The 21,595-nt window shown below is 41.6% G+C and overlaps 1 protein-coding gene across 1 annotated transcript in view; it reads right to left on the bottom strand.

Moving 5' to 3' along the window:
* The window catches only part of Armh3 (armadillo like helical domain containing 3), a 200,564-nt gene that overhangs the window by 119,584 nt on the left and 59,385 nt on the right, over positions 1-21,595 (bottom strand). The window contains exons 16-19 of the mRNA XM_057779848.1: positions 18,978-19,036; positions 15,237-15,302; positions 9,257-9,326; positions 8,099-8,159 (exon numbers count right to left, since the gene is read on the bottom strand). Of these exons, the coding sequence (XP_057635831.1) occupies positions 8,099-8,159; positions 9,257-9,326; positions 15,237-15,302; positions 18,978-19,036 (256 nt within the window). The remainder of the gene's footprint in view (positions 1-8,098; positions 8,160-9,256; positions 9,327-15,236; positions 15,303-18,977; positions 19,037-21,595) is intronic.

The following is a 21,595-nucleotide window of genomic DNA, read 5'->3' as shown; positions in this document are numbered from 1 at the left end:
TCCTAAAGGCTCTCTTGCTGTCTCACAGGCACCTAACAGGTACACTGTTAGCCTTGCGCTTACAGTGACTCAGACAGTTACCAAGTATTAAGATAATTTTAACAAGTGCCAAGTGCCAAAGACTCAGGATGCTGAGGTAGGAGGCTGGACAGTTTGAGACCAGCCTAGGTTACATTGCAAGACTGTCTAAAAAAGAGAAGAAACAAAAACAAATTTAATAACTGTTATATCCTTAAAAATATATACTGGCAAAAGATTCCAAATCTACTGTTTCTTGGGGTGTTTCTCGCATGCACATATTGGTTCCTAGTCTAAGAAAAAACAGCCCTGCCTTCTCCTAACTTTCCCTTTCTACTGAATCTTTTGTAGGCCCTGTCTCAAAAAAGAAACAGGGTGGGCTTAAGTTTTCCACATAAGAGTGAGTTAAGAAAGTTTATTTTCCTGAATTCGTCTCTCCTCAGTCTCAAACCCCGTGGTAACTACAAGGATGGCAACAAGAATCGAGAAGAACAGAAATGAACGTTAAGCTTAGGGGGTTCCTCTGCTTGCGCCTCCGGCAAGACTCCTTTCCCCTTGGAGACACCTTTCCTGCCACTGCTGTTCCTACAGCACTCAGACAGAAAAGAAACTTGTCTCACTTCTGACCCAGATTCTGGCTCTGGGTGCTAAGTCTTTCTGTACTCCATACTTTTTCATATTCACCATGAGGATGATAAACTTAGCTGAAATGGTAGGAATTCATCTGCTTTCAGTCCCTCTATCTGCTACACGCTGCTGAGAGGCTGCACATAATGAGAAGGGAGAGCAGCAGCCTGGCCTGCTGCCCAGCTGGGAGCAGAGAAGTTCACCTAAAAAGGACTTGACGCTCCAGATACCAAAGCTGGAAAAGGAAATGGAAGTAGAGGGAAGGAAAACCTGGAACACATCCACCGGCACTGGCTCGGAGAAAGTGAGTTCAGCCTGAGGCTGGGACCTTCTGCCCGGCCTTCTCTCCATCTGCACCATCTTAGCACCCTCAGAACAGTCAGCCTCGGAGCAGGCGGAGAAGAAAACAATAAAGAAACGTTCTGGACAAAGTTGGTGGTGGGGTACAGAACATCCACGGTAAGATAGGACTACAGGTTAAGGCGGGGTACAGAACATCCACGGTAAGTCAGGGACTACAGGTTAAGGTGGGTACAGGACATCCACGGTAAGTCAGGGACTACAGGTTAGGGTGGGTACAGGACATCCACGGTAAGTCAGGGACTACAGGTTAGGGTGGGCACAGGACATCCACGGCAAGTCAGGACTACAGGTTAGGGTGGGCACAGAACATCCATGGTAAGTCAGGTAGAGGACTGGGTGGACAGATGCATACTTTGAACTCTACAGTTGTAGACACACAATCCTATTCCCACCTTTAACTCCCACCATCCATGATCTCTCATAAAATCTTTCTATTCTTACCTTTCCTCTATATGCTATTCTCCATGTTTCCAGAATTATATACTATTCTTCAAACACGACGTATTTTGAAACTGCTAAAATCCAGAAAGATTCAAGCTGATCTCCTACCTGATCCCCTTTCCTTTCTCATCCACATACATAAAACTTATAAGGTTTCTTTATGGACTATGTCAGATGGAACCTCCCCTGAGGTCCTGCCAACATGGTCTGTTTGTCTGTCTGTCTGTCTCTCTCTCTCTAAATATATATATACACACATGTATAAATATATATTTTAATATATAAATATATACATATAATATATAAATATATTATATTTACATATACATATATATACCTATATATACACACCCACTACTTATATATCTTTCCTTTGTTCTTTATCGCAAAAAAAATTGCTGAGAGTATAACCTTGAGATCATGAGAAATGAGACTGAATCTTGCTTATGCAGCTCACTAGCCAAGCAACTGTGGTACCATTTGAAACCTGATTCCTGGCAGTCCTAGCCTCCTAGAACTCACATTCTCTGTTGCAGATGATATAAGTTATAGGGAAATTTGTTCCTTGGAAAGGTGCTAGCATCTAGGAAGGGAGAATCTTCTATGCATCATTCATAACAGAAGACAGAAGAAACAAGGGTAATAAGCTTTGCACAGCTGTGTACACAAATATACACAAAGGGCTGAAGGCGGGAAAGAAGAGAAGATGAAAGTGAACTCACAACCTCTAGTCCTTTTTCAGGTGACACCGATCCACTCAGGAGCGCCCTTATGATCCAGATACCTCTCATCAGACCACATCCCCCATACGCGGCTACAATGGAGTTTCCAAAATATGATTTGGAAGAAACACAATCAAACAACACCACTCTTGCACAATTCTTCCCACGTTATATCAATGTGACCAAAAGAAATGCGGAATACTTGGTATTCAATTATAAGAGATGCTGCACCTTCCATCTTGAGCTCTACATTCCTTTCTCTGCTGAATTACTTGCTTTTTTTGTTTGTTTGTTTGTTTTGTTTTTTTGAGACAGGGTTTCTCCATAGCTTTTGGAGCCTGTCCTGGAACTAGCTCTTGTAGACCAGGCTGGCCTCGAACTCACAGAGATCCGCCTGCCTCTGCCTCCCGAGTGCTGGGATTAAAGGCGTACGCCACCACTGCCCGGCTTGAATTACTTGCTTTGAAGAAAGCTAAATTCCATATCCAACAACCTATAAAGAGAACCAGGTGAAGAGGCGAGGTTTGTGCCACCAAGATGGCTCAGCAAGTAAAGATGCCTGCCACCAAGCACAAGAACCTAAGTTTGATCCCTTAGAATCCACATGGTAGAAGGAAAGAACTGAATGCTGCAAATTGTCCTCTGACTTCACACTTACTCACACACACACACACACACACACACACAATAATTTAGAAAACAAATAAACAAGGCTTACCAGTAACTATTAAGTAAACATGGAAGCAAGTTCTCTAACCCCACAAGAACTTCACCGGCCTTCAGTCCCAACTAACACTTTTTTCCACAGGCTTCTGAGCCTAATGCACCTGAGGCAAACTGAGACACACAGGCTACCCAGCAAGTTCCAGGTCAGGGCAGGGGTGTGCTCAGGTGGTAGAGGGCTTGCCTGTACGCCCTGGGCTCATGCCCAGAACCACATAAAACCAAGCCTGGTAGCACACACTTATAATCCTAGCTTTCAGCAAACAGAAGCTAAAGGATCAGAAGCTCAAGGTCATCCTTAGCTCCGCAGCAAATGCCAGCCTGGGATATATGAGAATCAGTCAAAAATAAACAAACTGTAGACCCATGAGAGGTCTTATACTAAAAATATCCAGTTGAACTTTTCATAGACTGCTAAACTACAGAAATTGTGAAATTATGAATATTAAACTACTAGGTTCTGGAGTACTTTGGTACACTAATAGATAATACATATATGAAGGACAATGACAGCCCAAGATTTATGGTAAAAACTTTGGAGCCAGGTCTGGTGGCACACACCTTTAGTCTCAGCTTTGGAATGGCAGAGGCAGGCGGATCTCTGCTTTTGAGGTTGACCTGGTCTACAGAATGACTTCCTGGGCTACACAAAGAAAAAAAAAAGAAAAAAGTTTTGGTCTAGGATGATGGAGTGCACTTGCAATCACAGTACTTAGGAAATAGAAGCAGGAGGATAAGAAGTTAAAGTCATTCTTATTGACATGGGGCTCAAGGCCATCCTGGGCTACATGAGATTCATCTTAAAAACAAACAAAACGAAGAAAATAAAACTGGATCCACGAGTGTAAAGGATGGTTTAAGAATAACCCTGAGCCGGGCGGTGGTGGCGCACGCCTTTAATCCCAGCACTCGGGAGGCAGAGGTAGGCGGATCTCTGTGAGTTCGAGACCAGCCTGGTCTACAAAAGCTAGTTCCAGGACAGGCTCCAAAACCACAGAGAAACCCTGTCTCGAAAAAACCAAAAAAAAAAAAAAAAAAAAAAAAAAGAATAACCCTGAGAAAAGCACTAAGCCTCAGTTCCCTTAGTTATGAGAAATTCAAACTACATTGATTTATAACACAAAGTAAATGGTACATTTATCTCTCTCTCTAACACACACACACACACAGTGTTTTGTTTTTCAAAGCAGGGTTTCTTTGTGTAGTTCTGGCTTGCCCTGGAACTCACTCTGTAGACCAGGCTGGACTCAAACTCACAGAAATCCACCTGCGTCTGCCTCCCGAGTGCTGGGATTTAAAGTGTGCACTACCACAGCCCAGCTAAATAGTATATTTTAATTTAGGACATATCTGGAATTGGTGATACACACCTGTTATCCCAGTACTTAAAGGCTGAAGCAGGAGGATTCTAAGTTCGAGACTAGCCTGGTTTGCATAGCAAATTCCAGGTTATCTTGAGCTAAACAACAAGACCCTGTCTCAAAACAACAACCCAAGTTAATAATAGGTTGGGGGCTAGAGAGATGGCTCAGAGGTTAAGGCACTTGCCACCAAGCCTGACAACCTGGGTTCAATTCCAGGGACCTATATGGTGGAAGGAGCCAACCAACTCTGCCAAGTTGTCCTCTACCCTGATGTAGCACATGTATACACAAACACACACAAGTTGATGAGCATAAAGAAAAATAAATAGAATTGGGTATTGTGGCCCATGCCTTAAATCCCAGCACTTGGAGGAAGAGGCAGGCAGATCTCTGTGAGTTCAAAGCCAGTCAGGTCTACATAGTGAGTTTCAGGACAGCCAGAGCTATATAGTAAAACTCTATCTTAAGAAAACAAAACAATAATTATAATAAATAAAATAAAAACAAATAAAGGAGGAAAGAAAAGGAGAAACAAGTCAGAAAGTTTATAGCAAGCCAGACGATGGTGGTGCACGCCTTTAATCCCAGCACTCGGGAGGCAGAGGCAGGCAGATCTCTGTGAGTTCGAGACCAGCCTGGTCTACAGAGCTAGTTCCAGGACAGGCTCTAAAGCCACAGAGAAACCCTGTCTCGAAAAACCAAACCAGCCGGGCGGTGGTGGCGCACGCCTTTAATCCCAGCACTCGGGAGGCAGAGGCAGGCGGATCTCTGTGAGTTCGAGGCCAGTCTGGTCTACAAGAGCTAGTTCCAGGACAGGCACCAAAGCTACAGAGAAACCCTGACTCGAAAAACCAAAAAAAAAAAAAAAAAAGAAAGTTTATAGCAAAAACATATCTAATCCCTAAGGTACTAGCTTGCTTTGGGATAATGCTCTTGTACACTGTAAAGATCTGTCACTCGTATTGGTTTAATAAAATGCTGATTGGCCAGTAGTATAAGTACTAAGTATAGGCAAAGGACCACACTAGGAGAATTTTGGAAAGAGGAAAGATGTGGGAAGGTCATATGTCTATCTGTTGCTTTCATTGGTTAATTAATAAAGAAACTGCTTGGCCTGATAGGTCAGAACATAGGTGGGTGGAGTAGACAGAATAGAATGCTGGGAAGAAGGGAAATGAGGTCAGACGCAATGGAGCCAGCCGCCAGGTCAGACATGCTGAATCTTTCCCGGTAAGCCACCACCTCGTGGTGCTACACAGATTATTAGAAATGGGTTAATCAAAATGTGAGAATTAGTCGATAAGAAGCTAGAACTAACAGGCCAAGGAGTGTTTAAAAGAATACAATTTGTGTGTTGTTATTTCGGGGCATAAGCTAGCCAGGCAGCCAGGAGCCCGGCAGCAGGAACGCAGCCCGCCGCCTCCTCTAGCTACATGGGAAAGGCAGAGAGTCAGTCACCAGCCATATGCAGAGGAAGCAAGATAAGAATGCCACATGGACAAAAGGTGCCAAGCCACACGGCTAAACAGACAAGAATCATGGATGAATTTAAGTCATAACAACTATTTAGTAGTAAGCCTGAGCAAATGGCCTAACAGTTTATAGTTAATATAAGCCTCTTTATGTTTATTTGGGGCTGAATGGCTGCGAGACTGGGCAGGACAGAAACTTCTGTTTACACTAGTGTACACAAACTCTATCTAAAATAAGCAGAAATTCATCTGCTAAGTAGTTTGGAAAGTAGTTTTATTGGTCTTTAAATTAAAGTCAAGCATCAGATTTCTAAACACCCAAAAATATGGCAATCAAAAGATAAAATTTATATTATTACACTAGACCCAGGAAACCAAGACATACACAATCTGTAAGCAATCTGAAAATGTGGTGGTCTGGTTTGTGTAAAGTCCTGTGCTTATCTACATCCGACACTGGGATAAAGTTTGCCAAATTAGCATACCAACAGCACTGTCAGAAGGAAAAAGAAAGGTATTAATTCTGTTGTCAGACTTGAGTGAGGAGTGTGTGTGTGTGTGGTGTGTGTGCAGAGCTCAAATACCTCAGCTTTGCCTCAAAAAGGTATGTAGCTAAGAATGACCTTGAACTTGTTATCCTTCTGCCTCCATCCCCCAAGTGCAAGGATTATAGGCCTGCACCAATATGCCGTCCTGAGCTGCTTCTAAAGAAAGAAAAGTAGCCACGCAGTGGTGGCGCACGCCTTTTATCCCAGCATGCAGAGGTAGAGACAGGCAGATCTCTGAGTTTGAGACCAGCCTGGTCTATAGAGCGAGTTCTAGGACAGGCTCCAAAGCTACACAGAGAAACCCTGTCTCGAAAAAAGTGTGGGGGGGGAGAGAAATAAAAGTAGGCACATCTGGAATGACATTAATGTGGCATAGTTGTTCAGAAGTGTTGAAAAAAACTGAAAAGATAAAACAGCCGGGAAAATAGAAAATTAAATGGCCTACCTAAACATCATGAAAATTGACTTTCAGTAGCCTCTCATGTCCTCAAGTAAACAACAGTCAGATCTCCTTTAAGAGTTCAGCATTGTCCATAATGAAGACAATATGTGCTAAGAACGGAGCAAAAAGGTCTCTCTTGACCTCTACCTACCCTCTAAGTATCTATGAGAAAATGACATGACATGCCAGGTTTACATATCTTTAGAATGTAACAGAGACTCCTGTGATCAACTTCCAGTCATCTCTCCAGATCTCCATGCAGGGACCTTAAAGTGATAATGAGCCTGGGGGTAGCAGAGCACACCTTTGATCCCGGCATCCTGGAGGCAGAGGCAGGGAGATTCTGTGAATTCGAGTCTAGCCTGGTCTGCAGAGCGAGTTCCAGGACAGTCAGAGCTACACAGAGAAACCCTTTCTCAAAGAACAAAACAAACAAAAAAAAACAATAAAGAAAGGAAGGAAGGAAGGAAGGAAGGAAGGAAGGAAGGAAGGAAGGAAGGAAGGAAGGAAGGAAGAAAGAAAGAAAGAAAGAAAGAAAGAAAGAAAGAAAGAAAGAAAGAAAGAAAGAAAGAAAGAAAGAAAGGAAGAAAGGAAGAAAGAAGAGATATGAAGAACCCAAATAATAATCTATACTTTTTCCCTTCCAAAGACTAACAATGATTCTTGATATTTCTTCACACTCAAATGTTTCCTTTGTTTCCTTTGTAAAAGATTCTTTTTTAAAGAAAAATAATTTAATTAACTTTATGTGTTGCTGTGAAGGTATCAGATTCCTGGAATTGGGAGTTACAGACAGTTGTGAGCTGCATGTGAGTGATGGGAACTGAACTTGTATCCTCTAGAAGAACAACCAGTGCTCTTTAACCACTAAGCCATCTCTTCAGCCCCTTGATTTCCTCCCTTAAAATAATTGTTTTATACATTAGGTGATGGTGGCGCATGCCTTTAATCCTAGCACTCAAGAGGCAGAGGCAGGCAGATCTCTGTGAGTTCCAGGCCAGCCTGTCTACAAGCTGTCTCAGGACAGCTAGGACTATTAACACAGAGAAACCCTGTCTCACAAAACAAAACAAAACAAAATAAACAAATAACATGATATGTTTTATGTTCAATCACATGCAGGTATATGCACATGAGTATGAGTTCCCACAGAAGCTAGGGGCGTCAGAAAGCCTCCAACTGGAATTATAGGCTATTATGAGCCATACCAAATGGATGCTGGGAATTGAACTCAGGGTCTCTGGAAGGGCAGTATGCACTCTTAACCACTGAGCCATCTCTCAGACCTGCTGCTCTTGAAGTAAAACAGACCATAAATTTTCTATCACTTGATTCTTTACAATAAATCTGCACATATAAAAAGGACCATGGCACTTACACATAGAGATCCATAGGGAACTCCTTCATCATGTGTGTTACAATGAACTCCACCATGAGGTCTAAACAGGGAATGGAGAAAAATAACATCAGTCACAAGGAGACTCGCTTCTTGCCTTTGAACTGGGGGGTGGCTTCTCAACACTCCCCACCTTCATGCTGAGTGACCTCCCCTGCCAACATCTATCTGCATGAATCCAATTTACTTTCTATGCCACATTTTAACATTTGCCCTTTTGAAATTAACAAGTAAAATGCTTCACGCACTAAGCTTCATCAGAAAGGCTCACTCTCTTGTAAGTTTACAACTGAACATCTCACTCTCCTGTTTCTAGAAGGACCTGCCAGTAAATTTAGATACAAGGGAAATTTCACTGTACACATATCTCATACCATAGCCTAAACACAAACGCTAGAGGGAAGTCTGAGACTAGAGCAACGAAGCAAGCAAAGACGAAATGGTGGGGCTGATTCAGCTCTTAGTCAGTAGAGCGTATTATGTAGTCTTCCCTCTGTTTCTGAACTGGGGAGACTCAGGAACCAAGTTGAACATCCAAGTGAAAATGAGATGCAGAGTCTCACTAAGTCCTCTAAGAAAAATGCATATTTGTGAACAGCCAGAAGGACCCAAGATACAGCTCTGTGAGTCCCAGCTCAACTACATTTACTCAAGGGAAGTTTTCCATGTCTGAACCTCAAATTTTAAACCTTCTGGCCTGACACATCATTGTAGCCCCTTAAAAAGAAGTAAGAATTTGAAATCTTGGTGACAAGTAAGACATACTCATTTTTGCCCCAGAAAAGTTTTTTATTTCTTCCTTCCTTCTTTCTTCCTTCTTCCTTCCTTCTTTCTTCCTTCTTTCCTTCCTTCCTTCTTCCTTCCTTCCCTTTTCCTTTCTTCCTTCCTTCCTTCCTTTTTCCTTCCTTTCTTCTTTCCTCCCTTCCTCCTTCCCACCCTCCCTCCCTCCTTCCTCCCTTCCTTCCTGAGCAGCAGCGTGCTTTCACTGCGCACTCTAGTCATTAAGGCTGATTTACAGTATACACAATAAAGAAAACTTTGTAGGTAACTATGCTGAGAAAGAAAGAGGCACATCATCCAAAATCTTAATCATGAAAAGCTACCAGTGCCTCAGAAAGTTGCCCTTCTGATGAAACTCACCCAGGACTGCACACACCAGGGGACGGCAAGGAAGGTTCTTGTCAGCCGCCTTCTTCCTGTGTCTCATAGGCTTCAAAAACACACAAAAAGAAGAGGAAGAGATTTAGCAGACACTTGAACTGAAATCCAGTTCTCCTGTTTCTCACACAAATACAATCTCTACTTCAGAGATTTACTCTCAGAGTCTATCTTGTCTTGCTCTTTCTAGTGGCAGGGGTAAGCAGGGGAAGAACAGGGAAGTGTTTCTGAGTGATCAATGAAGGCCTGTGACAAAAATACAATTTACAGAGGCTGGAGAGATGGCTCAGCACTTACGAGCACTGGCTGCTCTTCCAAAGGATCCAAGTTCAATTCCCATCACTCACATGTCAGCTTACAACTTTCTATAACTCCAGTTCCAGGGGATCTGGTACCCTCACACAGACATACATGCAGGAAAAAAAACCAATGCAAATAAAATGAGAATAAGTAAATTTTTAAAAAAAGGCAGGCATGCTGGCATACGCCTTTGATCCCAGCACTCAGGAGACAGAGGCAGGTGGATCTCTGTAAGTTCAAGGCCAGCATGGTCTACAGAGAGTGAGTTCCAGGACAGTCAGGGCTAAACAGAGAAACCCTATTTCATAAAACCAATAAATAAACAAATAAACAGTTTCCAGCAAGACAAATAAATAGTCTGTCCTAAAGGGTACTGGTGCACCTACAACAGGACAAATGTTATTTGCAAATTATCTGAACTGCACACATGGCATTTTTTTACAACAAAGAAGGTACACTGGTACTCTTCTACAGGAATGAATACAATTAAGGAAAAGAAGAGGAACGGCTGGGAAGATCTTCAGCTGGTAAAAGCAGTCCAAGTTCAACCCCCAGAAGTCACACAAAACCAGGCACAGTGGCATTCACGTAAAACCCTAAGGGTAGGGGTGTCAGAGTTAGGCAGATTTCTTGAATTCCCTAGCTAGCCAGCCTAGCCTATTTGGCAAGCTCCAAACCAATGAAAGATCTATCTCAAAAACAGTGCCTACGGAACAGTACCTAAGGTTATCCTCTGAAGACTAGGTGCACACATAAGAGGAGGTTGGGCCTGGCGCTGTGGGATGTCTTTGACACTGTGATAATGTGTTGCTCTCATTGGTTGATAAATAAAGCTGCTTTGGCCTACGGCAAGACATGTTAGAACTAGGTGGGAAATCCAAGCAGAGATACAGGAGAAGAAAGGCGGGGTCTGAGAGACCAGCCACCCAAGGAACAACATACTAGCAGACTGCAACCACAGTGCAATAATTAGATTAATAGAAATTTAAATGTAAGAGCTAGTTAATAATAAGTCTGAGCCATCAGCTAAGCATCTGTAAATAATATTAAGCCTCTGAGTGGTTATTTAGGAACTGGTGAGTGAGAGAGAAACCTCTGGTTATAAATGGTATACCAATGTGAGGCTCTCAAATTTCCACAGGGCCTGAGAAAGCTTTAAAAAAAAAAAAAAAAGCAAACAGCTCCTTTAAGAGTTTCTGCAGAGGGCTGGAGAGATGGCTCAGTGGTTAAGAGCATTGCCTGCTCTTCCAAAGGTCCTGAGTTCAATTCCCAGCAACCACATGGTGGCTCACAACCATCTGTAAAGAGGTCTGGCGCCCTCTTCTGGCCTTCAGGCATACAGACAGAATATTATATACTTAATAAATAAATAAATATTTAAAAATAAAAAAAAAAGAGGAAAAAAAAAGAGTTTCTGCAGAACAGTGAGCCCTTGAACAGCTAATACATTAAGTGGGAACAAAAACTAAGTAAAAATGCCTGCCACAGTGCAAGCATCAGTATTCTCGGACTCTAGGAAAGGTTTAATGCAGTTCTTGGTCAAGAACCTTTGACTGGGCTATGAGCTTTAGCCTAGATTTTCACAAACCAAAAAGCAGGCAGAAACAGTCACCAAAGCTGAGAGCAGAGGTCCATGTTGCTTAGCAGTTTAAAGGTCAAAAAGGCTAAAAGATACACAGTGAAAGAGGTCCATATGGAAAAACCTCTAAACAGGTTCCAGTGTGTTTTACAATGTGCATAGGCTTACGAAAGAAATAAAAGGGTAGTGACAGTTAATAGAAAGGAATAAATAGTTTTCAAAAAGAATATAATAAAGTCTATTTGTTGTTTTTTTGAGACAGGGATTCTCTATAGCTTTTTTTTTCCAGCCAGTCCTGAAATTTGCTCTGTAGACTAGTCTGGCCTCAAACTCACAGAGATCCACCTGCCTCTGCCTCCTGAGTGCTGGGATTAAAGGTGTGCACCACCACCATCAGGCATTATAGTAAGTCTTTAAAGAGAGAAATAAAATAATTTTTAAAAAAGCCACCCAGAGATGGGAAATACATAGGGAGTCTGGATCGTGTATGCTATTATGTTGATTTTGAATTTTTTGATGGCTGATAGGCAAGAGACAGCTGCTGGGAGACATGAGACTGACTGAAAGAGAAAAAGCAATATATACCAACCTAGATATTTTAAAAGTACCTTAACTTTAAAATAAAAATTAAAACTATATTTGGAAAATGGAACTTAAAAGACGATTGCTTTAGAGACACAGTCTTGCTTTTGTTTCCACAGGAAACAAGAGGCTATGAATTCGTTCCAGCTTAAGATGGAACAGTTTTGATCAGGGAAGACCTCCTGAACCTTGATAGGTGATATCTATCAACAAAGGTTATAGATGGTCTTACCAGGATTTGGCCATTATCTCAGATTTTCTCAGGTACCCTTCATTCACGGACAGCAGGAAGCAGTTTGGAGAAAACAATGTCAACACTCCCAAGAGTTGGTGGATATGGATGGTATTTGGTTATTTTGTGGGTTATTGATGTTTGTTATATTTAGGGGAATATAGGATAAAAAGACAACTATTAATCTCAAAATAATTTACATTGATATGGATTTTGTTTACTGATATAAATTTAAAGTCAATTTTGTTATACTGTATGTGTATTTCTACTCTTGTTTAAGGTATTATGTTTATGAAGATCATTTTAAAATGTAATTTATAGTTAAAAATACAAATTAATAGTCATATATAATTGTCAATCTTATAGCCATATTAGTTTTTTTAGGTATACAAAGATATATTTCAATTAGATAGGTAATCTTCAAACACTTCAAAGACCTACAGAATATGACATTTAAAATGTTTTAAGAACTTAGACTTTTCTCAGCAATGAGACATATCTGCTCCTGGCAGCACCAGTTATTTCAAAGACAGTGATGGGAATCAAACTCATTATGGAGCTTGCTTTCAACATAGCAAGACCAGCCATTTGGGCAAGAAACTGCTCTTGCCTGGACTGCTTGACAGTATGCTACATGAACTGGACATGCAGAACCCACAGAAAAGTGACTGCTAAATTTTGCCAAAACAAGGAAGAATGGTCGTTCAGAGTTCCTGCTTCACAAAAGAAACTACCAGACATTCCGCAGGACACAGAGGAAAGCAACTGATGAACTTTGCCAAAATAGAAGAAACAGTCCTTCAAATTTCCTGCTTCACTGAAAAGTCTGCCAGACACCCTAGGCCTGCAGGCTGAAGATGGATGCCCCAATGTTACAAAAGAACTTTGGGTGACTGTCGAGGCAGTCAGATATCTCTGCCACTTCTAGAGTTTTGGAAGTTGCTTGTAGTGCACTTCTTGTTTACTCAGATAATATTATATCCTTCTGGGGTCTTTGATGGAGTTGAAGACTAGATAGTTATAGTTTTCCTTAGTTATAATAAAAGACAAATTAGATATGAAACTTTAGATTCACAAAGACAGGATAGATAATGGAGCATTTAATTTTGTCAAATACATATAGACTAAATATTGTAACTGTAATTCTTGTTTGATAACTGTTCGTCATATATAATTTTACTATGTTAAAGTTAAAACCTTCATTTTTGATTAGACAGAAAGGGGGAAATGCTGTGGGGTGTATTTCTGTATGCTATGAAAAGGTGTTGCTCTCATTGGTTGAGAGATGAAGTGTGTTTGGCATATGGCAAGGCAGGATACAGCCAGGTGAAAATCCAAGCAGAGATATAGGAGAAGAAAGGCAGAGTCTGAGAAACACCATCCAGTCACCCAAGGAACATGCCAGCAGACTGGGAATCTCCCAGCCATGTGGCAATACTTAGATGAATAGAAATGGGTTAATTTAAATGTAATCTAGCTAGTAATAAGCCTGAGCCATTGGCCAAGTATCTGTAAGTAATATTAAGCTTGTGAGTGCTTATTTGGGAACTGGCAGATGGGAGACAAACTTCTGATTACAGTCTGGAGAAATGGCTCAGCAGTTGAGAGCACTGGCTGCTCTCCCAGAGGACCTGGTTAAATTCCCAGCACCCACATGGCAGTTCACAACTATCTGTAACTCCAGTTCCTAGGGATCTGACATCCTCTTCTGGCCTTCAGGTACTTGGCACATAAGTGGTACACAGACATACATGTAAGCAAAACACCCATACACATAGGATAAATTTTAAAAGTAAAAACTAAATAAATAAAAAGAGAAGGAGAGCCTTTAATCCCAGCACTCGGGAGGCAGAGGCAGGCGGATCTCTGTGAGTTCAAGGCCAGCCTGGTCTACAAGAGCTAGTTCCAGGACAGGAACCAAAAGCTACGGAGAAACCCTGTCTCGAAAAATCCAAAAAAAAAAAAAAAAAAAAAAAAAAAAGGAGAGAGCTGGGCAGTGGTGGTGCATGCCTTTAATCCCAGCACTCAGCAGGCAGAGGCAGAAGTATCTCTGTGAGTTCGGGGCCAGCCTGGTCTACAAGAGCTAGTTCCAGGATAGGCTCTAAAACTACAGCAAGACCCTGTCTCAAAAAAAAAAAAAGAGAGAAAGAGAGAGAGACAGAGAGAGAAAGACAGACAGAGAGAGAGAGAGAGAAGGACAGGATGGTAGCCGTAGCAGTTATGGGAGAGGAGGCTAAGGTTCAAATCTAAACCATGCTGTGATACTTTTTAACACACTTCCAGCTTGATCTTTATCTTCCATATTCCATTTTCTCCACCTCTCACATGAATAAATTAAAGGTCATTGTCTTATTTAATAAAACCATACTATATAGCTGAGCATGGAGGTGGACACCTGTAATTCTAGCATGAAGGAGATCAAAGCAGGAGACTCAGGAGTTCAAGGCCACCTTAGGCTACACAGTGTGGCTGACGCTAGTTTAGGCTACAAAAGACTCAGTGTCGAGGGGGAGCAATGGCTTATAAAGATGGCTCAGCAATTTAAGGCACTTGCTACCAAGCCTGACAACCTAAGTTCAAGTTCTGGGACCCATGTGATACAGGGCAAGAATTAACTCCACTCCTGCAGTCTGTTCTCTAATAATATCGAAACTTGCACTGTGCCACATGCAGAGGCAGAGTCACATATACACACACATGCGCACATACATGCACACACATACACTAAGTGTAATTTTTAAAATAATGAAAAATTAAATAAATACTACCTTTTGAAAAGAAAAGGCTTAGACTTGGATATGTTCTAAAAGTCTGTTGTTATATACTCCAGTATTACTATAGTAGCTGTTTGGTTGTAAATTGTTCTTTTTCTCTCTTTTTTTTCCTTTTCTTCTTTTTTTTTGGGGGGGGTGGTTTTTAGACACAAAGTTTCTCTATGTAGCCCCAGCTGTCCTGGAACTCAACTCTGTAATCCAGGCTAGCCTCAAATTTATAGATCCATTAGCCTCTACCTCCCGAGTGCTGGGATTAAAGGCACCACTACTGTCCAGCTAGTTTTGATTTTTCTACCCTCAGATGAGCAAGAAACAGTTCTATGACAGGAAAAAAAAAAAAAAAGAGACAGACATGGAACTGCGGAAAAGCAATTGTGATCTGAGCCCTTTAGGCACAATTATCCAGCTACGCTTGTTCTTAAGATTCATCCTAACTCAGCCAACACACAAAAACTTTTCCATTAAAAATAAGAAGTAAAAATAAGTCACACTTACCATTCTGTGTAAGTTTACTCGAAAATTCATGTTGTCATCATGTAAAAACGCATTGGCATACTGATCCTAATAAAAACAGAAAAGTACACGCCTTTAACCCAGCACTCGGGAGGCAGAGGCAGGCGGATCTCTGTGAGTTCGAGACCATCCTGGTCTACAAGAGCTAGTTCCAGGACAGGCTCCAAAACCACAGAGAAACCCTGTCTCGAAAAACCAAAAAAAAAAAAAAAACAGAAAAGTACAATCTGAGAACTGTGTTTAGGAAGCTCAGCTGGGCATGGTGGCACATGCCTGTAATAACTCAGCACTTGGGAGTGGAGACAGGAGGATCAGAAATTTAAGTCATCCTGAACTATATATATAGCCAGTTTAATCTCAATCTAGGCTGCATGAGACCCTGTGGAAAGACAGAAATACAATAGAGAGAGAACAAGAAAGATAGAAGGAAAGGGGCTGGTGAGATACTCAGTGGATAAAGACATCTGTCACCAAACTTTACAACTGAGTTTGATCCTTGCAACCCACATGGTGGAAATTGATCCCTACAACACATGTATTTGCTTTTGTTTGTTGTTGTTGTTGTTTTGTTTTTTTTAAATATTTATTTATTTATTTATTATGTATACAATGTTTTGTCTGTGTGTATGCCTGAAGACCAGAAGAGGACACCAGACCTCACTACAGATGGTTGTGAGCCACCATGTGGTTGCTGGGAATTGAACTCAGGACCTTTGGAAGAGCAGGCAATGCTCTTAACCACTGAGCCATCTCTCCAGCCCAACACATGTATTTGTAATCCACAACACTGTTCTCTGACCTCTATATGCAAGGCTAGAGACACAGGTACATATATGCACACATACACACACATAAATAAATAAAAAAAATTAAAAGACAAAAGGAAAAATGGTGCGGAGGTGGAGCAGAAGGGAGAGACAAAGGAAGGTGGGAATAAAGGAAAGCAGGCAAGCAAGCAGGCAGACATGAATGGATGCATTTGTAATCTACCATACAAAATCCTCCCTCTTTTCTCCCCGCCAACCCAAAACAAGGTCTCTAGCCTAGGCTGGCCTCCAACTCCCTATGAAGCTAAGAATAGCCGCTAATCTTCCTGTCTTTACCTCTGCTTCTGAGTGCTGAGATTATAGCCGTACCAGTTTATGCAAAGGAAGAAACTGAACCCCAGATTTGGTCATGCTAAGCAAGTGTTTGGCCAATTGAATTACATTCTCAGTCCAAATCCTTGGACCTTTATAAACTACTTTCAGGATCCATTGGAGAGTTAATGTAATAAGCCTAGAGCCTTTACATCAACCCCTTACTTAAGCCATGAAATTGAGTAAAATTTCCCAGTATGTCTTTAGTGGATGGAAGATCTATGGGAAAATTAAATACAATAAAATATTAAAATCCAGGGGCTTGAGAGGAATCTGTTTTCCTAGTCTCACTTCCTTCCCATCTGCCCAAGGAGTCAGCTGTGCTTGTGACAGCTTGGAGGCTCTCACAGGGGCAGAGGATACATGTGCAGACGCCACATGAGGCTCCCGGAATGAGGAGGCCTGTGCTCTGCTGAGAGTGAGCTCAGCGCAGCAGGAAATAACTGCTATGCTGGCAGCACTGAAGCAGACAAGACCCCATCTCTCCCTGCCTTCTAAAGACTGGTGGAAAAATCAACTCTTCTCACAGAAGATTGGAAATAAGCATCCCCTGGCCCTCTCCCAACATCTTCCTGAAATCTGACATGCCTACAGACTCCAATTACAGGGACCGTCACATCTGTGAAGAACAACTCCTTCAAGGGTCTTCTCTGGACTTCTGTGAGAGCGGTTATAGGGGCCCACTGCTAACAGGCAGTTCTTCTCGCACCAGCTCCCCTAGCCTTGTGAGAAGAGCTCATCTTCCCACAGAATGTAGAAAGTGAATGTGTGAGAGACCACTGCACCCTGCGGAGTACTTTGGCTGCTGTCTTAAAAAACAAATGAGGGAAGGGAGTTCTGACAGGAGAGGCAGCAGTTATAAATTTAGCTCTAATCTAGCTCAAGTCCCACCATCTCTGGGAGTCACCACTAGCTAAGACAGGCAAAAGGCCTTCTCACAAAGAGTGACCTTTCCAGAGCTGACTGGCTTTCAAATCACTGATGAGCCATCCTTCGTGTGTGTCTACAAGGGTGTCCTCCAAGAGGTTAGACTAAGAAACTGAAGACTCGCCCTAAATGTGTCTGCTACTACCCCATGGGCTAAGGACTCAACATGAACAAGAGGAGAAAAAAGAGAAAGCCTAATTGATAGACACCAGTGTTTGTCTCTTTCTGCTTCCTAACCAGTGCCCTGAAAAGGCTGCTACAGGTCCCCACAGGCATGTCTGCTCTGCTGTGGTAGACTAGGTCACCTCAGACTAGGAGCCAAAAGAAAGTCTCAAGTTCCTTTTTTTTTTTTTTTTTGGGATTTTTCGAGGCAGGGTTTCTCCGTAGCTTTTGGTTCCTGTCCTGGAACTAGCTCTTGTAGACCAGGCTGGCCTCGAACTCACAGAGATCCGCCTGTCTCTGCCTCCCGATCAAGTTCCTTTTTTAAAATCACATTTTGTGTGTGTGTGTATGTGTGTGCGCGCGCGGGCGTAAGCACGCACATCCACCACAGTATGCATGTGGAGGTCAGAGAACAGTTTGCAAGAGTTGGTGAGCTCTCTTCTTCCATCATGTGGCTCCGAAGGATCAAACTCATGTCATCAGGCTCGGTAGCAGGGCCTTTACCAACTGAACAATCTTGCCCACATGTAGATTCTACTTATCTGGAATTAGGCCACAAAAATGAGAAAAGTAACTCATACACACCTCTTCTTGCATCAATTCTTGTTCACCACCAAAAATGTAACCATTCTCCTGTTTTTCTTGTACTCCTATACCCCCAGGATACTTTAGCTCCTTTTAAAACTTACTAAACACAAAAGACACAACACAGGCAGCTCCGAAGGGAAAAGGTTGGCTTTCTAGAAAGTCTTAAATCTCCTGGTTAGAATTGCTAAGGACCAAAACACAGATGGGTATAGCTCAGTATAGTCCTGTGTAGTATGCATAAAGTCCTGGGTTCAGTCCCAGCACTACATAAAACCAGGTATGGTGGGACACAGTGTGCCTGTAATTCTACTCAGAGGAATAAGAAGTTCAAGGTTATCCATAACTACTAGGAAGTTCAAGAGCAGCCTGGACTATAACAGACCCTCCGTCTTTAAAAAAGGGGGATGTCTGGAGAACCAGCCAGAACCACCCATCCTATTCTCAACTATCATAGTTACAATATCAGTACTGTTTAGTTTTGTTTGAAATAGGGTCTCATGTATTCCCAGGCTGGCCTCGAACTCACTATTACACTCAAGGAAAGCCTTGAAATGCTAATCTTCCTGGCTCCACCTCCAGAGTGCTGTGCCATGCCAGGATGTTTTTACGTGGTATTGGGAATCAAAGCCAGGGCTTCATAAACACTAGGTAAGCACTCTACCAAAGGCTACATTTCCCAGCACCTCAAAGTTCACTACTAATTCATCTAATGCTAATTGAGTCTATGTGTGCCAGATAAGGAGAGCACAGTGGTGATGAAAGCAAAGGCCCTGCTACCAAAGCTCAATTCTGGAGGAAGGAGATGGACAACACAAAGGACCCTCGAGTCATGCGACAAGAGCAGGTGGACAGAAAAAAGCATTCTGGAAGAAACCAACTTACACCCAAAGGTCCCATTAAGACCTACCTCTGCAATACATGTAAGGATAATCAGACAGAGTTTGCCGCTATGAAGCCTGTGTTCATCTGTAAAGAAAAAAAAATTAAAATATTCTCTATACATAATCCAAATCACATAATGAATAGAGAACAAAGATGTCAATCATAAAGAGGAGTATTGCACAGAAGTCATGAATGAAGGCTAGGAGATAGTTCAGTCAGTAAAGCACTGCCTTGCAACCATGAGGACTTCGACTCAATTTTATATAAAAAGCCTGTCATACACACTTGTAATCCCAGCTCTGGGGAGACAGAGAAACAGGATCCCTGAAACTTGCTGGCCAGCCAGCTTTACCTACTTAATTCCCTCCCCCCAAAAATAGGTGAATAGTACCTGAGGAATGACACCCAAGGTTGCCTACACACACACACACACACACACTGCATCTGTATACAGTTAAAACACACACTCATGAATCAGAATCAAGGTGGTACTAAATTAAGTCTTGCTTCCCTCCTAGGCAAAGAAAAACATTTTGGTTATCCTGGTAGCCTGTAAAGTAGCTATCCAAGATGTATTTCTGTAATCATTCCTATTATCATGCCCATGCCTCTTCTTTCAGTTAAATCCAGAGCCTTACGTGTGGTAAGCAAGAGCTCCACACTAAACCATACTCCCGTGATGAGGGACAATTCTGTATTCTGTCAATTATGTTTTCAATAAATGCTGATTGGCCAGTAGCCAGGCAGGAAGTATAGGTGGGACAACCAGACAGGAAGTAGAAGCAGAGCAATGAGAACAGGAGAATCCTAGGAAGGAGAAAGCTCTTCCTGCAGTCCTGCCCAGACACTTAAGAAGGAAGATGTGACCTACCCCGCCAAAAAAGGTACCAAGCCATGTGGCTAACATAGATAAGAATAATGGGTTAATATAAATTATAAGAGCTAATACGAAGCCTAAGTTAATGGGTCAATCAGTTTATCATTAATATAGACCTCTGTGTGATTTTCTCCGGGGCATAACGACTGCGGGAACTGGGCAGGACAGACACCCAAACAAGCAGGCCCTCATGTTACACTCCCCAACCCTAGTGCCTATTTTAAAAATCAAATAGATTTCTCTTTAAGGTAACAACACCAAAGACACAAGTACCAAGGATTTTTAAAGAACTTTAAAAGCGAAACCAAAACAAAGGGATGAAAACATAAAATTCTAGAAAAGAGGAAGGAATGACTGAGGAAGCAGCTTCAATAACATAATAACATGTTTTTAAAGCTGAGCAGCAGGTTCTCATTTGTTTCACAACTATACTATTTAGTTTATGATGCTTCACAATATACTAACCAGCACAGGGTGCTGCAAAGATGTCTCAGAGGCTAAGAGTGTGAGAGAGTAAAAATGAAAAATTCACAGAGTCTGGATTCTATATATTATTGTGTTTTCTTTAAATTTTTTGATTGTGAAGGAGCTAAGTACAGAGAGACATTTCATTGTATCAGCTGCTAAGCTAAACCAGCATGTATATTATAATGGTATTATGACTTCAGAATTTGGGTCTAAGGATATGATGCTTTGGAAAAGAGGTTGTTCTTTTGTTTTCACAGAAGATGAGGACCTGTGGATTGCCTCCTGAAAGGTTGCTCTAAACACCCTCAAAAACTTACTTTGCTCAACTGCCGACTAAGATGAACCTAACATATAGGATACACCATGAAAGACCTGATTAACAGTGCCCCCATACAATAGGAAGAAGTTTGGAGAGAAAAAACTATGCCCATATTTTCAAATATTGTTTATAAATGTTCTTTTACATTTAAAGGGGGATATGATATAGATATGAATAATTTGCATTGGTATGGATTTTACTTTATTGATATAAATTTAAGGTCAATTTTGTTATATGTATATTTCTGCTCTTGATTAAGGTATTGTGATTGTGTAGTTTATTTAAAAATGTATAATTAGGAAATATAGGTTAATGGATAATCATCGATAATAGTCAAGCTTGTAGTCATGTTAGTTAGATTTTCTAGATATATAGAGATATATTTCAGTTAGATAGGCATTCTTTATATCTTTCAAAGACTACAGAATATGGCATTTAAAATGCTTTTAATAACTTAGGGCTTTTCATGACAATGAGACACATCTGCTCTTGGCAGCACCAAGCTACTTCAAGAGGAAGATGGGCATCAAAGAGGCTCCTTATGGAGTTGGTTAGCCATTTGGGCAAGAAACTGCACTTGCCTGGACTGATGCATAAACTGAACATGAAGAACCCACAGAGAGATGACTGCTGAACTTATCTAAAGGTGAGATGATCCTTTGGTGTTCCTGATTCATGAGAGTCTGTGAGACATTCTGCAGGACACAGAAGAAAGTGACTGAACTGTCTTTGAAATTTCCTGCTTCATGGGGAAAGTCTGCTGGATACTATGGGCCTGTAGGCTAAAGATGGATGCCCCAACGGTACAGAATAACTTTGGGTGACTGTCCAGGCAGGGAGATGTCTCTGTCATTTCTAGAGTTTTGGAAGCTGCTTACAACATACTTCCTGTTTACTTACGTAATATTATATCCTTCTAGAGTCTTTGATGGAGTTGAAGAATTTATATAGTTTTCTTTAGTTATGACAAAAGATAAAG

Source organism: Chionomys nivalis, chromosome 8 (genome assembly GCF_950005125.1).
Source record: "Chionomys nivalis chromosome 8, mChiNiv1.1, whole genome shotgun sequence".
In the NCBI taxonomy this organism is placed as follows: Eukaryota; Metazoa; Chordata; class Mammalia; order Rodentia; family Cricetidae; genus Chionomys; species Chionomys nivalis.
The sequence above is the reverse complement of the archived record's forward strand: the minus strand, read 5'-3'. Positions and strand labels throughout refer to the sequence as shown.